This window comes from Mustela nivalis (genome assembly GCF_964662115.1).
Source record: "Mustela nivalis genome assembly, chromosome: 1".
In the NCBI taxonomy this organism is placed as follows: domain Eukaryota; kingdom Metazoa; phylum Chordata; class Mammalia; order Carnivora; family Mustelidae; genus Mustela; species Mustela nivalis.
Genome location: NC_139020.1, coordinates 57,612,248 through 57,633,862, shown reverse-complemented (window position 1 = coordinate 57,633,862; position 21,615 = coordinate 57,612,248). Strand labels below are relative to the sequence as shown.

Here is a 21,615-nt window from a genome sequence, read left to right as displayed (position 1 = left end):
AAGAAGAAGTCAAGTGTATTTTTTAATTTTGGGAAGTGTGACCCACACCGGTCCTCTTAGAGGCACTAGATGCGGTATCAGAAAATAGCACCTGGTAGGCAAGATGATGTTTGTTTTGGAATGAGAGTTGTTTTTAAATGCCAAGATCAACCTGGTCAATGGTAATTTCTATTCTTCTTTGTTTTCTTTCTTTTTTTGCCAAACCCATTTCGGCTGACTGATTTCCTTACCTTCTTTTTTACCTTGAGGAAAGCCTCCTTCTATAAACCATGTGAGATTTGCTGTGGGAAATACATTCCTCAGGGAGCAGGTGAATGTTCTCTGGGGGTAAAGGCAGAACATAGAAAGGCTTATTTGCAACTTCAGAAGAAACTGGTACCCCTTACAACCCCACCAACTGTCACATGCAGCAAATTGGCAGGAAAGGATTTTCTCCACTTTCAACAAAGCTGTGTTTACCTTTCAGAGGTTATGTGAAAATGTGAGCTACGAACTGGCTGTCTCCTATAGAGATGTCATGAATTCAGGGCTGGAATCATAGGTTAACTTATGAAGAATCTAGGACTAGACTAATGTTGCAAGACTGGATTCTAGGTTCTGGAGAAGGCAGATCACAACTGCATACGGAAGAATAAAATAATACTAGATGGAAGCCAAAGACTAGAAAAATGGAGAAGCTCTAACAGGCAGAAGCCAGAAAAGAATATACTGTTAGACTAAAAGCTAAAAGAGATCCATATTTTGGTTGTTTCCACTCCCAAAATAATGTAAAGTACTACTTAGAGCCACAACCAGAGACACCGTTATTATAAACATCTTACTTTTGACTTGTAGAGAATTTATGTAATTGGTTTTTCATTTTTTCATCCTAACAATGCTAGAGGGCAGGGAGGACATGCCTTATCATTGCCATTTGACAGATGGGGAAAGCAAGGCCCCGAATCACAGAAGAGTGAAAGGGAGTAGAATGTAGTCGATGGCACAATTGCGAACTCTGCCACTCCAGTCCCAGTCCACGATATTTCCTGGTAAGACACATTGTACTGAAACATGAACGAGACAGAACACGTAGCTTAGGTTACAAAACAAGAAAGCTTAGGGGTAGGGTCAGTTATGTTTTACTTCCAACACTGTATTTGCTCTTCGTGAGATGATAGTTTATTTCAACAGCCTGGTGAAAATATCCAATGAGACTTTATAGGATCCTCATTATTTTATTGGAGACACTGCAAAATTATAATCCCATTCATAGTTTTTTGTTTTCTCATCAAGAAATGTATGTATTTCACACACAGCCAGCCCTGGTTCTTGTTCTCAAATATTTTCCACAATGGATGGATTCACTAGTTAACTAGTAAAGAACAATGAACTATACGTAATACTTGGGGTGCCAATTTCCCCACAGACTAATAATACCCAGAGAGTCTGGTCCTGAGCAGAGTTGAGAAACCAAATTTAAGGATACTAGAGTAGCATTTTTCTGGTGAGGTCCTACAGAGGTACAGTTTAGCACCTTCCCCATACATCCCTACAAAAAGCCCAAGGAAATCACCAGACTTTCAGAGGGGACTGTCTTTGGAATGCAGAATAGCACAAAGAGAACACGGCAGCTGCCAGTGTCTCCACTCATTCTGTACTTGACAATGGAGACCCGTGCATGGATCAGCCATGCAGACCTATGACATAATGTCACTTTTTGTCCTGAAAAATCAAATGTAAAACCAGGTCCCCTAAAATATAATTTATTTAATAAAGAAAAGAGGGTTCAATTTCTTTAATTCAGTAAAATGCCCAAGATTGGTATTTATCTTCAGGTGGTCCAGGAAGGGATGTAAGAGTTACAGGAAATGAAATGTTTAAAAAAAAAAAAAGTGGTAAAGGTTTCTGTTAACAGCAATACTTTAAACCACTCTCATGACTCATTTTCTCCATGCTTGGTTAACCCACCGTAAGATGATGATACGGTAATATCAGGAACAAGTAAGGGTTCCATTATTTTATAAAGGCAACAGGCTTACTGAAGAAATCTCTTGTCAACATAATAAAAATATTAAAAAACTTTAACTCTTGTGGATTCTCTGAATTCAGATTTTATGGAGTCAGTCACATTTCAAATACTCTCCACCACCTCCAAACTGTGTTCCAAGATTTTTGTTTCAGAATGTGGTTCTTGTCCTGAACGCCTCCCTCCCAGTCTCTCTAAATTCGAAAAGCCACAGACTTAACCAGCTCAAACTGAAGTCAAACCTCTTATGAAACATCAAGTTTGGAGGGTTTTGCTGAGCAAGCAGAATTACTGCAGTTTGGGAACTTCCAAATGAGTCAGAAGAAAAACATGTTACATTAAAAAATATATATATGAAGTATATATGGACAAGAGTCTGTGTGTATACACCCATGAGTGTACACACACAATTTCCTCTGTTGAGAAGTCAAAATCACTCACTCACTTAACGCACGGCTGTTGCATTCAGGAGACAAGCCAAAGAACTGGTCTCTCTAACACATTTTCTAAGTGTACACAGAATACCTGCGCAATTGCACAAAGAATGATGTAGTAAGTGGCAGAAAATATTTGGGCAGTTCTGGAGGAGAGCAGAGAAGGGTGAACTCTGGGAATAGGAGAACAGAGTTGTATTTTGCAGACAGGGAAGAGAGGGGCCTGGACTCCACAGATGGGCTGTTGCGAAAACTAGTGGGGAATTCGCAAAGTTGGAGAGATGGAAAGGGTTCCTGTGAGTTGGGGGCATTGTCCCGGCAGTAGAGGGATGCCGGCGGGAGATTGGATGGAGCGCGAGCCTGGAGAGTCAGGAAAAGTGAATTCACATCTGGCTGTAAGAACAATCATTTCCTTTTTTTCTGTAGATGAAATACTGAAACACGGACCATTTGTAAATGAGCTCAGATTCAGTTTGCCTAAATTTGGGCAGAAACTTTTCAGAAGGGCTTTCCGCAGAATCATTTAAAAAATAATTTTTTTTAGTTTAGAAAGAGGAATCTTTTTTTTTTTTTTTTTAAAGTTCTCCTATTCGTTTACCCAGTCTTCACCTCTCTTTGGAGTCTTTCCTCCCCTCAACCTTCTTTCTTCACTTGAAATTCATCTTTCAGTCTCTGTTTTCTAGTCTGCCATTTCCATCTTTTCTATAACTCAAGCATTTTCCTTCTACGGACACCTTCTTCAAAATGTTCCTGTCTCCTCCTGGTAGGTTCTCCCTCCTAAATATACATATAGATAAATAATAGCATTTATGTGACTATTATGTGACTGTTCTTTTATTTCCCTCCAACTGAGAATACAAGCCAACAGCAATTCAACCTTGCCAATTCCACTTACATAATATAATAAAAAGCAACCTCAAATCTGTCTCTCAACATCTCAGATTTCTTTAAACTTGGGAGGTTTCCTTTCACTTAATCTTCCCTTTCCTGCAAGTTCTTTTCCACTGACTATATTTACAACCTCCATAGTTTCCAAACCCAACGTTGAGACTCATGGTCTGACAAATGGACAAAATATTTGAAAGCACAGATGTCATTGAGGCCTGTGGTTTCTCTGCTGAAATCTCACCCTTTTCCCCCCTTCAGTATTTTCCTTTGCTTTAAGAGGCCAGATGATCGGGTTATCTGGAAAGAGAGCTAAGACCTGTAGGTGCTTGACTTACTGTTTTATTACCAGCCCTGTTCCAGGAACCTCTTTTTTGGAGTGGGAGGGGGGCAGAGACAAAGTTTGCCTCAGTGCGTGGGCAGACTTGGACACACCCACCTGGAAAGGAGGCTTCCCTGGATGTGGGAGGGAACAGGAACTGCAGGTGCCCTCCTCCTGGGGGCAGGAGTCAGCTAATAGCTACCCACAGCGTGCAGGAGTGCTCACCCCACACCAAAGCCCTCAGAGACACGTTCAGAGCCTTGCTTGACTGTAAGTACCCACTTGTAGGGTTGGGGAGGTGGGAGTGTTTCCTAACTCTTTGGGGTTGCAAAACTTGACAAAGAAGGCTCTCCATTACTTAAGAAATGACCCCCAAAAGGAGAGAGATGTCAGGCTATTTTTTACAATGTAATTTAATTATCCATCTATTTATTTCGGTGGGGGTGAATCAGGCAAACGTCTGGAGCAAGCTGCTGTCGGGAAGGTCTTCTCAGCTATTGGCTTTGCAGGTGATGGTGCCAGGGAAGGTGAAATGTAAGCTACTTGCTGAGGACCACCGGGCGACAGGTCTCTGGAGATGTGCTCCACCTCCTTCTCCTCTGTCCATGCCAGCTCGTCCTGCTGAAAACAGCTAAGCCTGCTGTTCGGAATTCTTAGAATCTCATTCCCAGAGGGACCTACCTCTCTAGGGGCAAACTGACCTCACACTAGGAACTTTATTACCCAGAGTTTGGACTGCCTGTTGCACCAGTTCTCAGGAAGTGCGAGTGTCTCCCACGTCAGCCTCTCTCTGGGTGTGCTTCTCCCTACTCTGAGGAAGGCCAGTGATGCCCCAGCCCTGGACGTCGTGAGCAGCCTGGGGGTTCGGAGCCTCCAAAACCCATTTACAGGCATCCACGAGCATAGACACAGTGGAAGCAGCCAGGAGGGAATCAAGAGAAAACCTGACACTTCCAATGTTCAGAAACGTATGGAATGGTGCTTGATCTGTAGAGGACCCTGAATTTACTGAAGAACTTTGTGATTTCTGGACTCATTTGCTTTGCCTTTCTGGTCTAGACAAGGAGGGATCAATACACATCTGGGGCCTGGAGATAATGTATACGGGAGCCTCAGAGGGCATTTCATGTGGCTCTGACTCACCCTGACTCTCCCGTGAAGCGGAAAGGAGGAAACACCACACCACTCAGGTGTGGCCAGCCTTTGACCATTGTTGTGAATGCCCAAGAGTTACTACAGTCCCTTCCCAATTACTCATTTTGCTTTAGCTGTGGTTGAGCTAAGACTTCTGGCTCAAGGAAAGCTACAGAAGAGGAGATAGGATGAGGCGGGAAGAGGAGGAAGAGGAGGGAACCAGGATGAAAGCAAAAGGAGACCTAGAGATGAAGGAGGAAGAGGCAGTGAGTGAGAAGGGAGAACCGGTTGGCCCTTTCATGAGAGCTATGCCCGCCCCTCTGCCGCACAACAAGGGGACGCGGTTTTCAGAGGTATGGGAGTATTTCCACCTGGCCCCTGTTCGTGCCGGCCACCACCCCAACCAATATGCCACCTGCCGCCTGTGCGGCAGGCAGGTGAGCCGTGGCCCCGGGGTTAACGTGGGCACCACAGCCTTGTGGAAACATCTGAAGAGCATGCATAGAGAGGAGCTAGAGAGGACTGGCCATGGTCAGGTGGGGCAGCGCAAGGACCCGAGGCCCCAGGGGCCCCAGCTCCCCATAGGGATCGAGGGTGACTGGGCCCGGCTCCTGGAGCAGGTGGGGGCCCTGGCGTTGTGGGCCAGCCAAAGGGAAAAGGAGGTGCTTAGGAGGGAGAGGGCCGTGGAATGGCGGGAGAGGGCAGTGGAAAGGCGAGAGCGAGCCCTGGAGGAGGTAGAGAAGGCCATCCTGGAGATGAAATGGAAGGTGAGGGCCGAGAAGGAAGCCTGTCAGAGGGAGCAGGAGCAGCCTGCCTTGGCGCATCCCTTCCATTTTGTGTAATTAGTCTGGGAGGTATCTGTTCTGAAAACACAGACTTGAGGCTCACAGCAAAGAGCCACGTTAGTGTAAATAGAAAGTATTTTGTTTTTAAGAGACAGAGTGCACAGTAGGTTAATCTCAGCAGGGGTCAGCTGACCAAACACTTATGTATAGGGTTCCTAAAGCTGTCCTGATCAAAACTTCAAGATGCATTAACTGGAGATAAGTGCAGTTTTGCCATCATGGGTCTGTCAGTTTGGGTACGGAACGAACCACCCTGCTGTGTTGCTGAGTGAAAATAACAGGATTTATGCTTTGCACTTGGTTTTGGTGGAGCTGAGGGTTCTGACAGGTGAGGCTGGTCAGGTGGCTGGAATGTCCCTATGTGACCAGCTCACTCTAAGAGACCCCACCAGGAGCTGAGCACAGGGTTCCTGTGGCCCAGGCCTTTGCACACATCCCGGTGGTCAGTTGAGAACTGGGGACGGAGCTTGTTCTGTGCGGTGCAGCTGTGGATGGACATAGAAGCCTGCACCTGAGATCTCGGGCCCCATCTGGTGCAGGTCTTTCTCCCACTGGTGCTGTGTTGTACTACCTGCTCATATTAAAGCTGTGTCACCAGCACAACCTGTCTGAATCCTGTCTTTCCAACAACCTAACACATACATCATTCCTATGTGATCGGCACAAAGAGAACTGAACTTTTCAGCTCACTCGGATGAAACAGTAAGAACAGAAGATATAGAAACTTATTCATAAATATTTGAAAATATAATCCAATTTCATATTAAGGTCTGTTGAAGAGGGATTTCATGAGGAAGAGATGAGAGAAACTCAGAAAGGAAAAGGGAAAGGTGGAGAGATGGGGTGAGGAAGAGGCAGCAAACCAGAAGAGAAAGAAAAAGGGATAGAGAAGAAGTGTGAACACGGAAGAGAGACGGATCCCCTCCCCCACCCTCCAGGGTTGGGGGAATTCGCCTTGAGAAGATGAGAGACCTGGGAGACTGAGGGACAGAGAACATTTTCCTAGGTTCTGAGGTCAGTTTGTAACACTTAGGTTGCATTTGTCTTGTCCCTACAGACCTCTCATTCACATGAGCTATAGGTTTGGGATTTTATCCCTGTCTTTGAGATGCTGGCTGCATGCCAATTGTTCCCTGATTTTTTGGAAAAAAAAAAAAAAAAAAAAAGAAGAAGTTCATTTTTAAATACTCAGAGATGCTTTGAAAAAATGGAAGCTAATAGCCCATAGGGAGAGAACAATTCCCTGGGCTGTTGAGAATACGCCGAGTATGTTGTTCACTCAGGAGTAGAATAAAACCAACTGGCAAGGAGTGTGGCCTTTGTGCTGGAGCTGACTTTTATTTTGAATGATTCCTCTAGAACCTTTTTTTTTTTTTTTTAACTGGGTTGGGGGTGGGTGAGGGGTGGTGGGAGCTGGGAGACAACAGCTAATAAACACAGTCTTTCATTGTCTCATAAATAAGCCCAAGCCCTTTACGGGCAGGCAACAACCTTCCAGAAAGCGGACTAGATCCTGGTATAATGATGGCTTCTTGCCTGGCTCTGTCCTTACCTGTGTGTGGCTCCCTCTTAGTGCTTGTTCTTAGACTGTCTGCAGCTCTAACAGCCACCTCTGTCTTCTCTGCGAGCTGTTTGTAGAACAAGCACAAGTCCAAACACAAGCTTGGGAAAAACCCAGACTGAACTGCAGACTTTTATTCTCCCTTTTTTCCAGAAACCAGCCTGATATTAGAGATTTCACTTCCCATATGGAGTCCAACGGGGTACGGTGCCATTTTCAGGGCCCTCTCCAGCTGGGGTGCAAGCTCAGGGACTCACCACTGCACATGATGAGGGCCGCTGGGAGTCCTGTGGCTGGACCCTGGAAATCAGAGCCTTATTGTGTCCTCAGACAGAGAAAGAAAGAAAGAAAGAAGAAAAGCTCTAACACCTAATCTTAAACCCATACACACGTATACACATGTACACTTGAAATGGAGTTTAAGAAAGACAAAGGATTCACGAAGTTTCAGGCTTTACAAAATCACAATGAAATAAAGAGCAACAGTGAAAATCTTCAAAGAGCCACCAGAGTCATACTGCTGAATGATAACATGTGTTTTTAGAGTCTGGCGTCTACTTCACATGTCTCCTATGATTTTAACTTCTCTTCATTTTCAGGCATTTTTTTTTTTTTTTAACGATTTACTTATTTATTTTTGAGAGAGCATGCACAAGTGTGGGGGAGGGGCAGAGGGAGAGAAGCAGAGCTGAGCTTGGAGCCTGACATAGGTTTCAATCCCATAACCCTTAGATCATGACCTGAGTGGAAATCAAGTCTGATGCTTAATCTACTGAGCTACCCAGGTGCCCCATTTTCAGGCATTTTAACCCCAACTACCTTTGTTTCCTGTTTCATGTTAGGTAGCTCTTTCTATATATATTTTTTTCACCTAACTTTTGTCAAACATAATAAAGGTAGAGAACAACAAGGACGAGATCCACAGAGATGCTGGTGTTAAAGCAGAAAGCACAGGAATGAAATACAGACACATGTGGCTCGTGGGAAGTCCGAACTATTGCATAAACTCTGGAGTTTTCATGCATCTCTCTTGTGCCTTCGTTTGCTGCATCATCAGAGTAGGGTATGCAGGGCCAGGACTGTGAGCTGATGGCTCCTAGGCCAGCATCTTTTATTGGAATACAAAGTCTGGTACAAAAAGGGGCCCTGTGGTTTCAGTAAAGACTCCCTTTCCAGGTCAGCTTCAGGGCCGAGGCTGTGCGCCACGCTGGAGCCCTGGTTAAGCCTTGCCATGGAACTCACAAGAATATGACACCCATGGGTATGACACTCTGCTTGGACAAACCTGGCATGTCAAAGCCTGAGAAGCACCATTTTTAGGATAATCTGGGGGTTTTTCTATTTTTCAGGAAAAACGAATTAACCATAAACATAACTCATAACTGACCAAATCCCTATTACTTTAACACTAAGGGCTGCTGGTGTAGTGAATACATAGCACATAGTAGGCCATCTCATAGGAACATGTTGGATTAATTTCTCAGGAATGAAGAGGGGGTTAGAAATGACCATGAACCAACCCTATGGTTGCCAGATGGTAGACACTTTGCATATGTTCTCTCACTTAATCTTTGTATCACTCCTGAGGGGTTGGGATCATTTTCCCCGCTCACTGATGAGGAAGCTAAGGAATCAAGGTCCCGGGGGCCAGAGTTAATAAATGACGGAGAATTCAGACCCAGGCCTGTCGGATTCCACAGTCTATGTTCTGTTTTTTTCATTATCCCACACTGCCTCCTAAAATCAATCACACGGGAGATTTATGAACATTTATCCAGATGAAGGGATGGGTGAAAGAGAATAGGTGAATGATAAATAGTGGGAGGAGGGAAATGCTCCCGAGACATCTATCATGGGCGAGGTACTCCATTACTGTGCATACATTTAATTCACCCAAGAACCCTGTGAAATATTAATCTCGATCCCAGTTTTAGGTGACTTAGCTGAGACTCGTGGAGGTTAACTACTGGATGAAGATATGTAGCCAGGAAGTGGTCAGATTAGGATTCAACATTAGTTCTCTGTGCCCCTGAACCACAGGCTCCTCTCCTTACACTGTCCTGCCTGGAATCAGGGATGCCAAATGCTCGTCCTGGCTCTGCCCTTTATCAGCAACTTAGTTGTGTAGACTCTCCGGGCCCTAATTTCTCATCAGTAAGATGACTCATACTCTACCTTTTTCCAAGGCTCACTGAAAGCATGACTCGATAAAAGCATGTGAAAGCACTTTGAAGAGTTAAGAAGCTATTAAAAATACAATGGGGACTCTAAGAATATTAGGGTAAAGAATTACTAATGTTTGGCAGAACCCTAAAAGATCCGCAGACATGCTGTGTCCTGTCTCTGGTTATAAAGAGTCGGTGAGAGATTACTCACTAATTCCCCAAAAGGAAGGTTCTCTGAGTTGTCTAGTCAGAACCCAGGTAAGCATGGGTACAGAAGAGGAAATCTGATAACATGTAAGAGAAAGTCTTTTTTCTCTTTAACTAAAATTCTTGGGTCCAATCTTATGGTTCCGTATCTGAATTGAGTCCTTAGTACCTGTAAACATTAGCATAAAGGACCTTCAAGAAATCCTTATAAGAAACAAAAATACCTATCAAACATTGAGCCATGAGTTTGTTTTAGTCAAACTATTGAAATGAAATCCACTAATAAAGTTGGGATTAATTGTGGAAGAAAAAAAAATTTTAATCTTTTTTATATACTCAGGATTATAACACCAATTATCTAAGAGACTAACACATAAAATCAACAGCAGACACAAGTATATTCTCATCTAAAACCATCCCACAGAGTCTGAGGTATGATTTGTATGCAGCTGTCAAATTAAATGACTGATATTCAGCAGGACCAGAAATCATAAGTTATTTAGTGTTCGAAGGACTAGAAGAAACTAGAATATGAGTGTAATTTTCTCTCATCCCATGTAGCAAGAAGTGTTTGAGAATTTGTGGGAATATTTATTTTACAACTTGGGATTTTGAAAAGTTTGAATTAAGTCGAAGTGTCCCAAGACAGCTGATTGACACTAATAGTAATAACAATATAGCAACAATTATAATGTTCACTGATGCTTAGTATCTGCCATATTTATACTAAGAGCCTTCCACACATTATTTCATTTAATTCTTAAGAACAACAAGATGCAGATACTCTTCTTATCCTCTTCATAGAGATAGAAAAACTGACTAAAAAGATAGAAGTTTTTTGCCTAAGGTCACAGCCAGCAAGAAGAGCTGGCAAGTGAGCCCAGAACCCAGTGACTTGAGGCTGGGAATTACCTACAAGAAACTTTTCCACCTGCCCTTTTTCCTACTGCTCGAGGAATAGCCAGGATTCTGAAGGAGTTACAGAAGGCCATTTTTCCTCTTGTCACTTCCAAATAAAAACGAGAGGAAAGCTGCTATAGGAAATAGATTAGAACAAATTAAATGCAGCTGAGCAAAGGTCTCATTCTTATAACAGGATTCACACTGCTTTCTGTCCTACTTTTCTTTTACTATCTTCTCCAGTTTTTATTAAGGAGAAAATTAAACTATTGAGACAATTTTTCCAGAAAATTTAAGGATTAATAAGGATTATAGATCACATGTTCTAAGAGCCCGAAGTCAGAAAGTAAGATTCCCATTTGGTTTCTAGGATCAACTCAGTTTCCCTTCTTCCTCACCAGAAATTAATTGGCTGAGGGCCAAGGAATAAGGTGCTTTGAGAAAACATTCTGGACAATGATGTAACAAAACATACCTTGGCATATTATACTACAGATCTTCAAAAGCTTCAATGTGACTCACCTCTCTCAAGACATCCGTAGAGTTATTTTCCACAATCATGGGAATTTCTGGCTTAGCTTAAAGGCAAACAAAACACAGTTAGTGACACTGACTGTCATCTGACCTGGCCACCATTTGTGTGTGTGTGTGTGTGTGCATGCACGTATGCGTGCACATGTGCACGTGCATGGGTATGTAAGATTCATCATCAAATATTTATTAAACACCCAACATATGCCTAGGAAACAAAGGTGGACAGACCAACTTCACTGTTCTTAAGAAATTTACATTTTCAGGGAAAATACAGATCTTAGAAAGCACCAGAGAATATCTCAGTGATTCTGATGTGCTGCTAGATTGTAAGTGCCTAGAAGCCAGGCTGTTTCTTTCATTCATGTGTCCATCTCTAGCACTTAACAGTGCCCAGTGCAAAACAGGCACTGGGTACATTATGTTGAACTGAAGTGACTTTAAGACAGCTCTTGACGGCAGACAGTAAGCCTGTCACAGGTGCTGTCAGTGCCTGGTACAGCCATGTGGCACTTCCTTCTACGTGTTGGAGGCCTCTCATTGGGCATACCTAATGAGTCCCTCCTAAGAATTTATAGGAGCACACTTAGTCCACAAGTAGGGCAAACTGTAAGTCTAGAGAGCTAATGGTTATAACAGATGGGGAGTTGGCGGATAATACTCCAACTTCCTTGCCTTTATTTGGGAGAGAACTCTGATGTGTGTTCTTCCAGAGTTCCCCTGTGGGAGTGAGTTCTAAGCCCACACTGGTAACCGGCATGGTCATGTACATTTCATTATCTTCCTTCCCTTCCTTGGTTTTTCCACTCATCTCCTGATGTTTCCGTCCATAAATTCCCTCAATATGTAAATCTCAAATAAATTAATTTAACTCGAATCCTGTCTCCATGGTTTCTTTCAGCAGAACCCAAACCAAAATACACCCTACAACCCTAATGGGATGAGGGGGATTCTGACTTCATATTAGCAACAAATACCATCGAAATGAAGAACCTGAAAGAAAGACAAGGTACCGAAAGCTGCAAGGGTGCTAGAGAGACAAATGAAAATGTAAATTTCTTTTGAGGCTCAGGGCAATCTGGTTTAGGGGTCAGGGGTTAGGAGGGGGCAAACCTGTGATGTCAGGTTCCCTGCTAAGGAAAGTAAAGTCAGAGGAGATTAGTGAGAGAAGGGCAGGAAGTAGCAAGGATGCTGGGGAAGCTTCTGGTCCCTGGACTGTTAGAGAATGGAGGCATTATTAAGGAAGAAGAAATAAGCTGGATTTAGGGCATCCAAGCTGGAGTGCTACACGTGGGTATTTATGTCAAGGTTTTCAAGTTTTAATTTTTGGCTTGTTCTATTTGAGGAATCACCGAGGGATGCTGAGTGGGTTCTGAATAAGACATGTATTTTCCTTCCATGCCAGGGCCACTGTAATATGCACTTGGTGGCACACACACACTGTCTAAGGACTGGATGAGACCAGCCAAGCATAGCCTGGATAGCCCATTCACTAAAGGGGGAAAGCCAGGAAGCAGGGAAGAACTCATGAACGAGCAGGCAGAACCTCTTATTTTTAAGCCTCTACTGAAAGATCAAAGACGGAACTGAGAGCAAGCTCTAGACACCAACAGGGCCAGAAGAGCAAGAGGTGAAAGAGAGGGAAGCGTTCGAGACGAAGATGGAAGTATCTGTCGCAGAGAGATACGGGGTGTAGTTTAAGTGTTGACAAGGCAGTTAGATCAAGCTGGGGAGCAAAAACCCTTGGTCCAATGGGACATAGTTCGTCTAACTTGGAATCGACATTTCTTTTCACATCCTGGATATCTGCCTTCATCGATTTGCCTAAAGTCAGGCCAGATGAGTCCGTTTCATGTTGGGTCGAAGACAGTCACGCCCCAGTAAGTGAGTGAAGGGTAAAATTGATGAAAGATAAACAGTCTCTCCCACCACTTCACAGAGCACTGTTCAGGCTCCATAAGCAACCTGATCATCAGGGGTGATTGATTATCTCTTAGCCCATCTCCCAAGGAGAGACGGAGGGAGAGGGAGGGAAGGAGGGTGAGCCAGAGAGCAATATAGGAAGGGCTATAAGCATAAGACTTCAAACTATAGAAATCTTGGCTGCAGCTGCTTCCGTCTTTATACACCACAGGGTCTGCATTTCCCTCAACATCCTGAACTCTCTGATCTTTAAAAATAATGCAGTAAGATTCTAAGTAAAAACAAAGATGATTCACTCTTCCAGTCATTCAGAGAACTGAAGAAAAATCTAGGAGCTCATGCCCTTAGATTCTGTGAAGTTATCTTCTTTGTTTACCTCATTTGCAAAAATAATTAATTGCTCCTCCACATCACTGCTTTTCTCTTTGCCTTCATTTAAAAATGATTTTTTTTTTAAAAAAAAAAACACAGTTCTTGGAGACAACAACAACAACAAAAATCCAAAGCCAGGGGTTTGTATTTATTAATATTGCCATGCATCACTGAGCAAAGTAGGATTTTCACATTTCCCCCCAGATTTCCTCCCTGCAGAGTCTGTGCAATTTGAGTGAGGCCACGGTGGATATCTCAGCTCCGCCCCACACTTCTGTGAAAGCAGGGACAGAGGGCCATCCCCACAGGCTCCTTTGCTGAGGCCCTGGCCCTGCTGGGGGTGGGGGAACTCCCGCAGTTTCTTTGGAGCTGTGTTTATTATTTTCCTTTTCTCATACTGGCCCTATTTCGCCTTCCTCCCACAAGCAACCGAGACAATTAGACAACTAAGTAATTAGATTTTGGCAGTTATAATTAAAGAGATTTTCAGTATTTGCAGGAAACATTAAAGTTGTAAATAAGGAGTGGTCACCGGGAAACTGGTCAATCTAGGGCCAATTACTCTCTGTGTGATTTTATTCTATCAACTCAATCACTGTTCTTTAACTTCTCTCCTTATTCCCACCCTTACCATGAATGACAGTCTCAAGGGCAACAGCTCTAGAGTAGCTACCCTGGGGAGCTGCTCTCCAGTTAACAAGGCACTTTCTTTCCAGAGTGGAGCAAGGCAGGAGAAATGGACAGGAAGATAGCAGAGAGCCCAGAGAACAAAATCTCTTACCAAAAACCTTGACTGTGGTGGAATGCCTCAAGATTTTGCCAGATCTGACCACAACATGGCAGGAGAACTTCCGGTCATCATCATGGATTTGGACTGGAGAGAGGTAGAGTTTATAATCTGCGCCTAGCTTGACTCTGTCTTTAAATAATGTGGAATTGCTGATGGAATGACCTTGGGTGATGAGTGTTTCCCAAGTTCCATTATTCTCCTGCTGAAAGAAATAGTCACTAGTTACTGAGCACTCAATCATGTCAGCTCTGGGCTAGATGTTCCATGTGCATTAATTCATTTATATCTGTAAAAATAGAGATGATGAATGAAGAATTGAAATTAAGAGATACTTAGTATATTACTAGAGAAAAGATCTTTACACTTGTCAGTTCACAACTACAGTCACCCTCTCCTAAAATGAGTAGAAACTTGAAGATCTTCTGACTAGAACTTTCTTTCCACAACTTTCCATAAGCTGCGTATCAGGGTGGGATTTGGAGGGCACAGCACTGGGGGCTAATGAAAGACCGTAGTTCTTATTCTAAGTTCAAGAATCTTAATGCTAAGATGTCCTGTATTAGCTTTGTTTTAAATCATCACTTAAATTGGATGACAGTTGTCCTCCCTTCTATCTTCCCTTTAGAAAAGGGCTCCTTTAGCTCCCCTTGGGGCCAGGACTAAGATGAGGTGAAGAGACCCCTAGGGCATAACATTTAAGGAGGCATTCAGTCTCGGGATCCTGTAAGTGCAGGGTGGGCGTCTGAGAGTAAGTGCTCCTTAAATTTTGTGCCCTAGGTGCCTCCTAGTCTTGGTCCTTGCCCTTCTGTCTTTATTTCTGTTACCTTCAAGGAGGACACATAAAGGGTAGACAGTAAATGTTAATCTGAGTTCCACAAATCAGAGTTTATTTGAAGTATTTGGTTCTTCTATTCCATATCCTTTCTTGCGTCTGTGAAGAAATGCTCCTATTATTCTTGCCATACCCAGAATTTCCATGGACAAGATCCTTGGGATTTCACTGTGCTGGTCAGTGTCAGTGTATGTGCTAAGGGCCAGTGAGGAGGGGACTCTTGAGGGGCACAAGGGTAAAGGAAGGGTTATGCCCTCATTCTTCTTTAGTATAACTTAATATTCTCAATTGAGTTGCTTTGAAAACATTCTGATGCCCAAATCGTTCTGATGCCCAAAGTCTGTCCTCTGGAGATTCGACCTCAGTGGTTCTGGGATGAGACTTAGGCTGGGGCATTTTTTTAAAAAGGTCCTCAAAGGATCCGGGTTTGAAAACCACTGATTTAACTGTAAACAGCAGATGAATCATGACATGCAGAGATCAGTGGGAAATGAAGGGAACTAAGATGAAGAAAGTTGAACAGCAAGTAGTACATTTGATGGGGAAGGAGACACACACACACACACACACACACACACACAAACGAAAAGAAAGATCTGTCGCTTGGAATCTGGAATCTCTGGCTTAAATCTGTTAAAAAGCCAGATGATTCAGAGTAGTAGAAATGGAAGCTAAGTGAGTAAGAGAATTCAAGTATGAGTGAGGAGCAGAAATGGGGGAAACATGAAGGCAGACTTCTTAAATAGTTCATACAGGTATTTCCAGAATATATTTCATAGAACTTCTTCTGTAAGACACCATTCTTTAGGGTCATATGGCTAGGACTGGTATCAGCTTTACATACCCATATGTAGTTAGTGCCCCTTGCAAAGAATGATACCCTGCTCAAGATATTCCTCCTGAAACAATGTACATACCTTTGTCCCCCCAAAAAGAGGGAACCAGGTGTCAGTGCTGCTATCTTCCTCATGAAGATACGCACAGAAAATTAAAGGGAGAGAGCTTGTATCCTGGAGACAGGGCCTCTGAACGGAGTCCTTAGTATTGGGTGGTGACAGAAGACCATGGAAGGCCCTTCAGTCCATGGTTGCTGATCTGGAGGCCAATCATTAAGGAAGCAGGCTCCCCCTGCAGGTCTCCAGAACCTGCTCACTGACACAGCTCTTGCTTCTTGCACAGGTTCTGTTTTTGTGAGGATCTTAAGAGTTCAAAAGGCTTCTTGGTCACTGAGTAAATGACTCCCCACCTGGAACATTTCCACCTGCTACTTTGTAGTGGGAAGAAAGGCAGTCAGAAGCTGAGCTTGAAGACTAGGAAGACAAAAGCTACCTTTGCTTTATTGTGTAGCTCCATGTGGCTGGCTGGCATAGTTTAATTGATGCCAGAGTTAAATAGGGGGCTGAGGCAAGAACCTGCGTGTGAATGGCTGCCTTCACAGAGCAAAGGAGAGATGAGGTGGGGAGAAAATGAGCTCAGGCAATCAATGAAACGTCTGGAGCTGGAGAGGGGAAAACAATACTAATATTATGTTACCACCACTACTAAAATTTTATATTCTTACTAATCATAGTTTAAATTTATTTAGCACCTACTATGTTTTAGACACTCTTAAAAGTTCTTTTAAGTCTCATTTATTCCTTATGACAATCTGGAATAAACTAAGGCTAAGTAATTTGTGCAAAGATCAAACAACGCAAGGTATTTGAGTCACAGCATCGAAAAGCAGAGATGCCCAGGTCCAGGGACAATTAAGCCTCAGAGTCAACATGCAGTAATAAAAACCAAACCATCACAAAATAATAAAAAGAAGTTTTTTTTTTTTAGTATCCAGAATGAAAAATTTAAAAGAAATTCCAGGAACCCAAAGGTCTTTATACAAATTGCTAATTGTAGAGGTGTGGGCAATTTGTTGATTGAAGGAGCTCTTTTATGATATACTGATCCACTTTTGTGATAGGGGTCAGCTTCAACTCTACCTGTTAATAATGATCTTAGGTAACCTGGTCTGCTGCAAACAGACCGGTAATTGGTCTCGTACCGAGTCTTTACTCTTCCCTGTTTGTGTTTTTCTCTTGTTTTTCAAAGAAAAAAAAATGACAACTTTTTAAAAATGTTAATAAATGTTCCTAAAACTTAATGGGATTCTCAAATTGGAGGACCCATATGATTTAATGAGGAATGCGGCCTGAACTGGCTAATATGTATGGTACACGTGTCTGGTCCCGACACTCAGTAGATACCCAAATAAGACAAACTCGCTGTCCGCCAGCCTCACTGATGACCATCTGTACTTCATGAGAATTCACCATATGCAAGGCTAAACTGAAGAATCATGGAGAGTCATAAAATGGATCCTTTAAATATGAACTTTAAATATGTACTGAGTACAGGTACTATGCTAAGTTATTTAGTTTGTGTTACCTTCTTTATACATCACAATACCAGCGTCAGGTCCATACTATAATCATCCCCTTTTACACAGGAGGGATCTAAAACTTCGTTAGGCAGCATGTCCTAAGTCATACTGAATTCTGAGACAAAAGGAAAAATGTACACCTCTATATACTCTTCGTAAAATATTCTCCCATGCTTTGACCAAGTGGAAAAAATTAATAAAAAATCTACAATTAGGAAATTTTTATGACTGTGTAAAGTTGTGCCCATGGGGGACACGATACTATGAAGTCCCAGAAACCACAGGCTAATTGGAAAATACTTCGTGAATAGCATAACTGGGTCTCAAAGCAGACAAAAACAACAGCTTAGTTTTGTTTAAAATTTTGATATTTTGTTCATCATGCATTTTCCCTAAATTTTGGTTTTAAAAAAAAGTTCATTAAAATATGTATCTTAATTACTATTTTGGGGGCAGTCCCTTAAACTTTGTACCTAAGGAGAGGATCTTGCACACCTCACCCTAATCCTAGCTCCGAGGTCACACAGTAAACAGAGGAACCAGAATTTGAAAACAACAATTTCCTTCCCAAAACTCATGCCGTTAATGATTTTGCTATACTCAGCCTCATAAAAGTAGAGAACAAACAGTCCTTGCTTTTTCTGCTTCTAGTCTATTTGAGGAGAAGAATAAATTCACAAAAAATCCCTCAAAATCAGGACCCATAGAAGAGAAATAAATGTATAATTTAATTTTGGGCAGGATTTGGATAAAATATTTGGCATGATGAGGGTTGGGCAGGGTCATAATGAATCATGAAAAGCTCTTCTTATATGTCCCTCAATGACCTTAATGACAAAGCTTAAAATAATTTATGAAGGCTTTCCTGTTTTTGCCCTAGAACCAGAATTTCCAATACAGAAAAGAGATTTTGGTACTATTTGATTTAGTGATGTTATCTCATCTCCAGGCTGGCCTGAGCACCATGTCAGACCTGGCTGTGTTGACCACAGCCCATGTCAGGTGTTGAGAGTATAGAGCACATTCAATAAATTCTGTTAATTGTATCAGCTATTACTTCTTTATCTCCAAACTGCTTCCTATCTTCACATTTCTTCCATTTATTTTCCATCCAGTCAGTGCTGTCAAGGGCTGCTTACAAAACTCCCCATGTCTCCTTTGTAGAGCACCAGAACAATATTTTTCCAATTATCACAATGGGTTGTGAGTCCTTTGTGGGTTGGCTACTACTCTATTTCTGATTACAGTGAGGACGATTAGGGTCAGCTGCCATCAGGTAGAAGGTGAGTCTTGCTTTCTGAATAGCTAGGCTTCCCACAGGCATGGGAAACCAACATTGATTATAATTCCCATTTAATTTTTGTTTAAAAGATTACAAATATTGAAGAAGAGGATATAGAAAAGATTTATTTATAGACAGAAATATAAAGAAATATAAGCACATAGGTTTTAGTTATGTGCCCTTATCACAAATATTGAACTGTCTGAATCTGATATAGACTTCTTTTCATGATTTTAAGGAGAAAAATCATGGGTTTTTCTTTATCCACCAACTTTGGAATCAAACATTTCTTTGATATCTCTCTCTTCATCCCCATTTCCAACTTGTACTCACGGTCCCGGGGTCTTGGTGTAGTACATGTCTGATGTTTGCTGGCCAGCTGTTCTTTAATTATCCAGCTCAAACATAATCTAAGAAGATTTTCCAGGTCCATTTATGCAGAACCAAACAATTTTCCCTCTCGGCTGCCATTTCTTATGTTTTTATTAAAGCTGTATTTCATGGCAGGAAATATATGCCATGTAGTTTTGTATCCCCACAGGACCTAACACTCAAAACGGAGTCATGTATGTTTGTTGGACTGAACTGAAATTTATGCTGTAGGAAATCAGGGTGATACCCTGGAATGAAAACAGAATATCACATGGTATTTAGAAGCTCCCAGGAGAAGTCTGCAGAATTTCCCAGATGACTCTATACTTGTGTGTCAGAACATAAACTGAGAGAAGTATTGCTTGTCCTTTACCCACCAACTGCATACCATCTAAACACAAACATCCTATGACTTCTTAATTCATTATCCCATCCTGTACATAAACCCTCAGTGTCCACTGAAGGATTAACCTTTCGTGTTTATTTAATTACCTCTCACACTAGATCAATGTAGGATACACTATTTGCATCTGACGACTTTTACTTCAATGTAGTTGCCATCCTGGAATGTAACTTCCCCAAATGCAAAGAAACCACCCCCATGAACACATTTAACACAGCCTTTGCATGGGGTCAGGTACAAATACTTTTTTATAACTGAGGGATCTCAAAGACCACCTTTCCCATGAGTGTCATAACAGAATTAATTAGGTCTTTAAAAATCCAACATACAAGAAGACATGCCTTTTGTTTTTCAGTGACCTAGATTAAAATAATTTTAGTTTATAAAATTGTTTCCAGGGATGCCCGGGCGGCTCAGTTATTTAGGCGTCTGCCTTCGGCTCAGGTCAGGATCCCTGGGTCCTGGGATTGAGTCCTGCATCAGGCTCCTTGCTCAGTGGGAAGCCTGCTTCTCCCTCTCACTGCCCCTGCTTGTGTTCCTGCTCTCGCTATTTCTATGTCAAATAAATACACAAAATCTTAAAAAAAAAAAATTGCTTCCAGGGCTTAGTGCGGCATTTGAAGGGGAGGGGCACTTTGCAGCTTTTGAGCTCGGTCCAGCAGGCTCCTGCCCTCCTCAGCTCATCTTCACCACCTCCACTCTTTAACCTTTTCCTAAAAGCCGCATTGTGTCACGTTTTTAAAAACAACTGGCTTGTCATGATTACTACTACCAGTTTAACAAGAGATAAAAGAATGAAATATAGACTGAGGGGTATTTGTGTCCAGCTGCGGTGGATTCCCTAATATGAGCACATCAGCGGATTTCCTCTCAGACCTGCAGAATCCCACAGCTGCCAACAGTGCGGAGCACAGATGTAAATCGGAGGAGCAAATAGATTTTGACATTTAAAAGGGAATGTGCAGTAGGAATTTCCTCGGCACATTTGCCAATACGATGTTCCCTTTGAAGAGAAGTTTCTTTCAAAAAGATTCCTCAAGTCATCTGCATCATGGTGCATCCTTCAAAGTGACAGCATGGCTGGAGGTTCTTGAAGTTTAGGATTGCCTCACTGTGTGACCTTAGGTGCACTCTTTTCATCCCTTATTTATCTCACATGCCCTGGCAGGATCCACAGGTAATGTCTGCATAGCCTTCTTCGTTTCTTTGAAGACAACCACCGCATAGAAGATACCTTATCAGTTATCTAGTCGTTGATACCTAATGAGATGCTCAGTAACCAGTTAAACAGGCAGCATGAATTTAGTGACCACCATTTAATATGAGGCCACTGAATAGGACTGTGGAGGAGAGGGACAAAGAGGAACAGATCCATTCAATTATTTATTGAGTCTTTGTTGAGCAACTATGTTCTAGGTACTAAACGAGAGGCTAGGGATTTTTGAAATGAGTGGCATAGTTTTTTGCCCTGGAGAAGCTCATAGTCACACAAAAGACACAGGCTGGCTGAAGTATTGACCCGTGCTTGGAAAAACAGATAACCCAGCCTTTAGATAAGATAAGAACACTATAGATCAATTTACTAGCCACTATCAATCCCTACAGTCAAGCTTTATTAAACTGTATTATTGTTACTATTAAACCTGATGATTCCCCTTGATAGTGAAATTGTGGTATTAGAGTGGAAATGTTTGCCCTTGGGTGGAAGCTATGAATAAGGCAAGCAAGGTGTAGTGACCTTCCATTGCTGTCATGTCTAGGACAGCCAGTTCCTGCCCTCTTGAGATCATCTCCTCTTTTCAACTTTTTTTCTGAGAGCCTCTTTGTATCATGTTTGTTAAGAACAACTTATACTAATGATAGATGTAACGACAGGAAGATTTACGTTTTGGAAACTAAACCGTACAAAGGGGAAAGAAGGTATTTTTTGACAGATGACAAAAAGACACTGTAGTTTTTAGGGCAGTCTAAGAAAGTTACTTTAGAATATTTTTTTTCCTTTTCATCCTACTGACTATCCAAAAAAAATGTATCTAGATACTGAAAACTCATCAGTAGGATGTGTTCTGAAGCCTGCTTGCAAGTCCATTATTTTGAATTTGGCACATTGTCAGACAGATCTTTGTATATGAAGGGTCTAGTTTCTAAGCCGGTCTACAAAAATTTAGGTAAGTCATAATATGAGTGATCATTTATGTGGATACAGCGTTTTGCAAGTGTATCAGCCACTGTATTC

General features: G+C 42.2%; 2 protein-coding genes across 6 annotated transcripts in view; one reads left to right on the top strand and one right to left on the bottom strand.

Moving 5' to 3' along the window:
• Positions 1–21,615, bottom strand: part of CD96 (CD96 molecule) — a 90,269-nt gene that overhangs the window by 48,465 nt on the left and 20,189 nt on the right. For 3 of the 5 annotated variants that reach the window (XM_082731908.1, XM_082731905.1, XM_082731907.1), the window contains exons 4-6: positions 14,066–14,276; positions 10,981–11,036; positions 231–321 (exon numbers count right to left, since the gene is read on the bottom strand). In XM_082731908.1, coding sequence (XP_082588034.1) covers positions 231–321; positions 10,981–11,036; positions 14,066–14,276 — 358 coding nt within the window. The remainder of the gene's footprint in view (positions 1–230; positions 322–10,980; positions 11,037–14,065; positions 14,277–21,615) is intronic. The other 2 variants (XM_082731909.1, XM_082731906.1) reach the window with 1 other exon arrangement.
• Positions 4,345–6,881, top strand: ZBED2 (zinc finger BED-type containing 2). The gene has a single exon (XM_082732547.1). The coding sequence runs from the start codon at positions 4,969–4,971 to the stop codon at positions 5,620–5,622; it is 654 nt and encodes a 217-aa protein (XP_082588673.1). The 5' UTR covers positions 4,345–4,968; the 3' UTR covers positions 5,623–6,881.

Excerpts from the sequence above, each read along its gene's own strand:
- ZBED2 (XM_082732547.1), top strand. The coding sequence starts at position 4,969 with ATGAGGCGGGAAGAGGAGGAAGAGGAGGGAACCAGGATGAAAGCAAAA.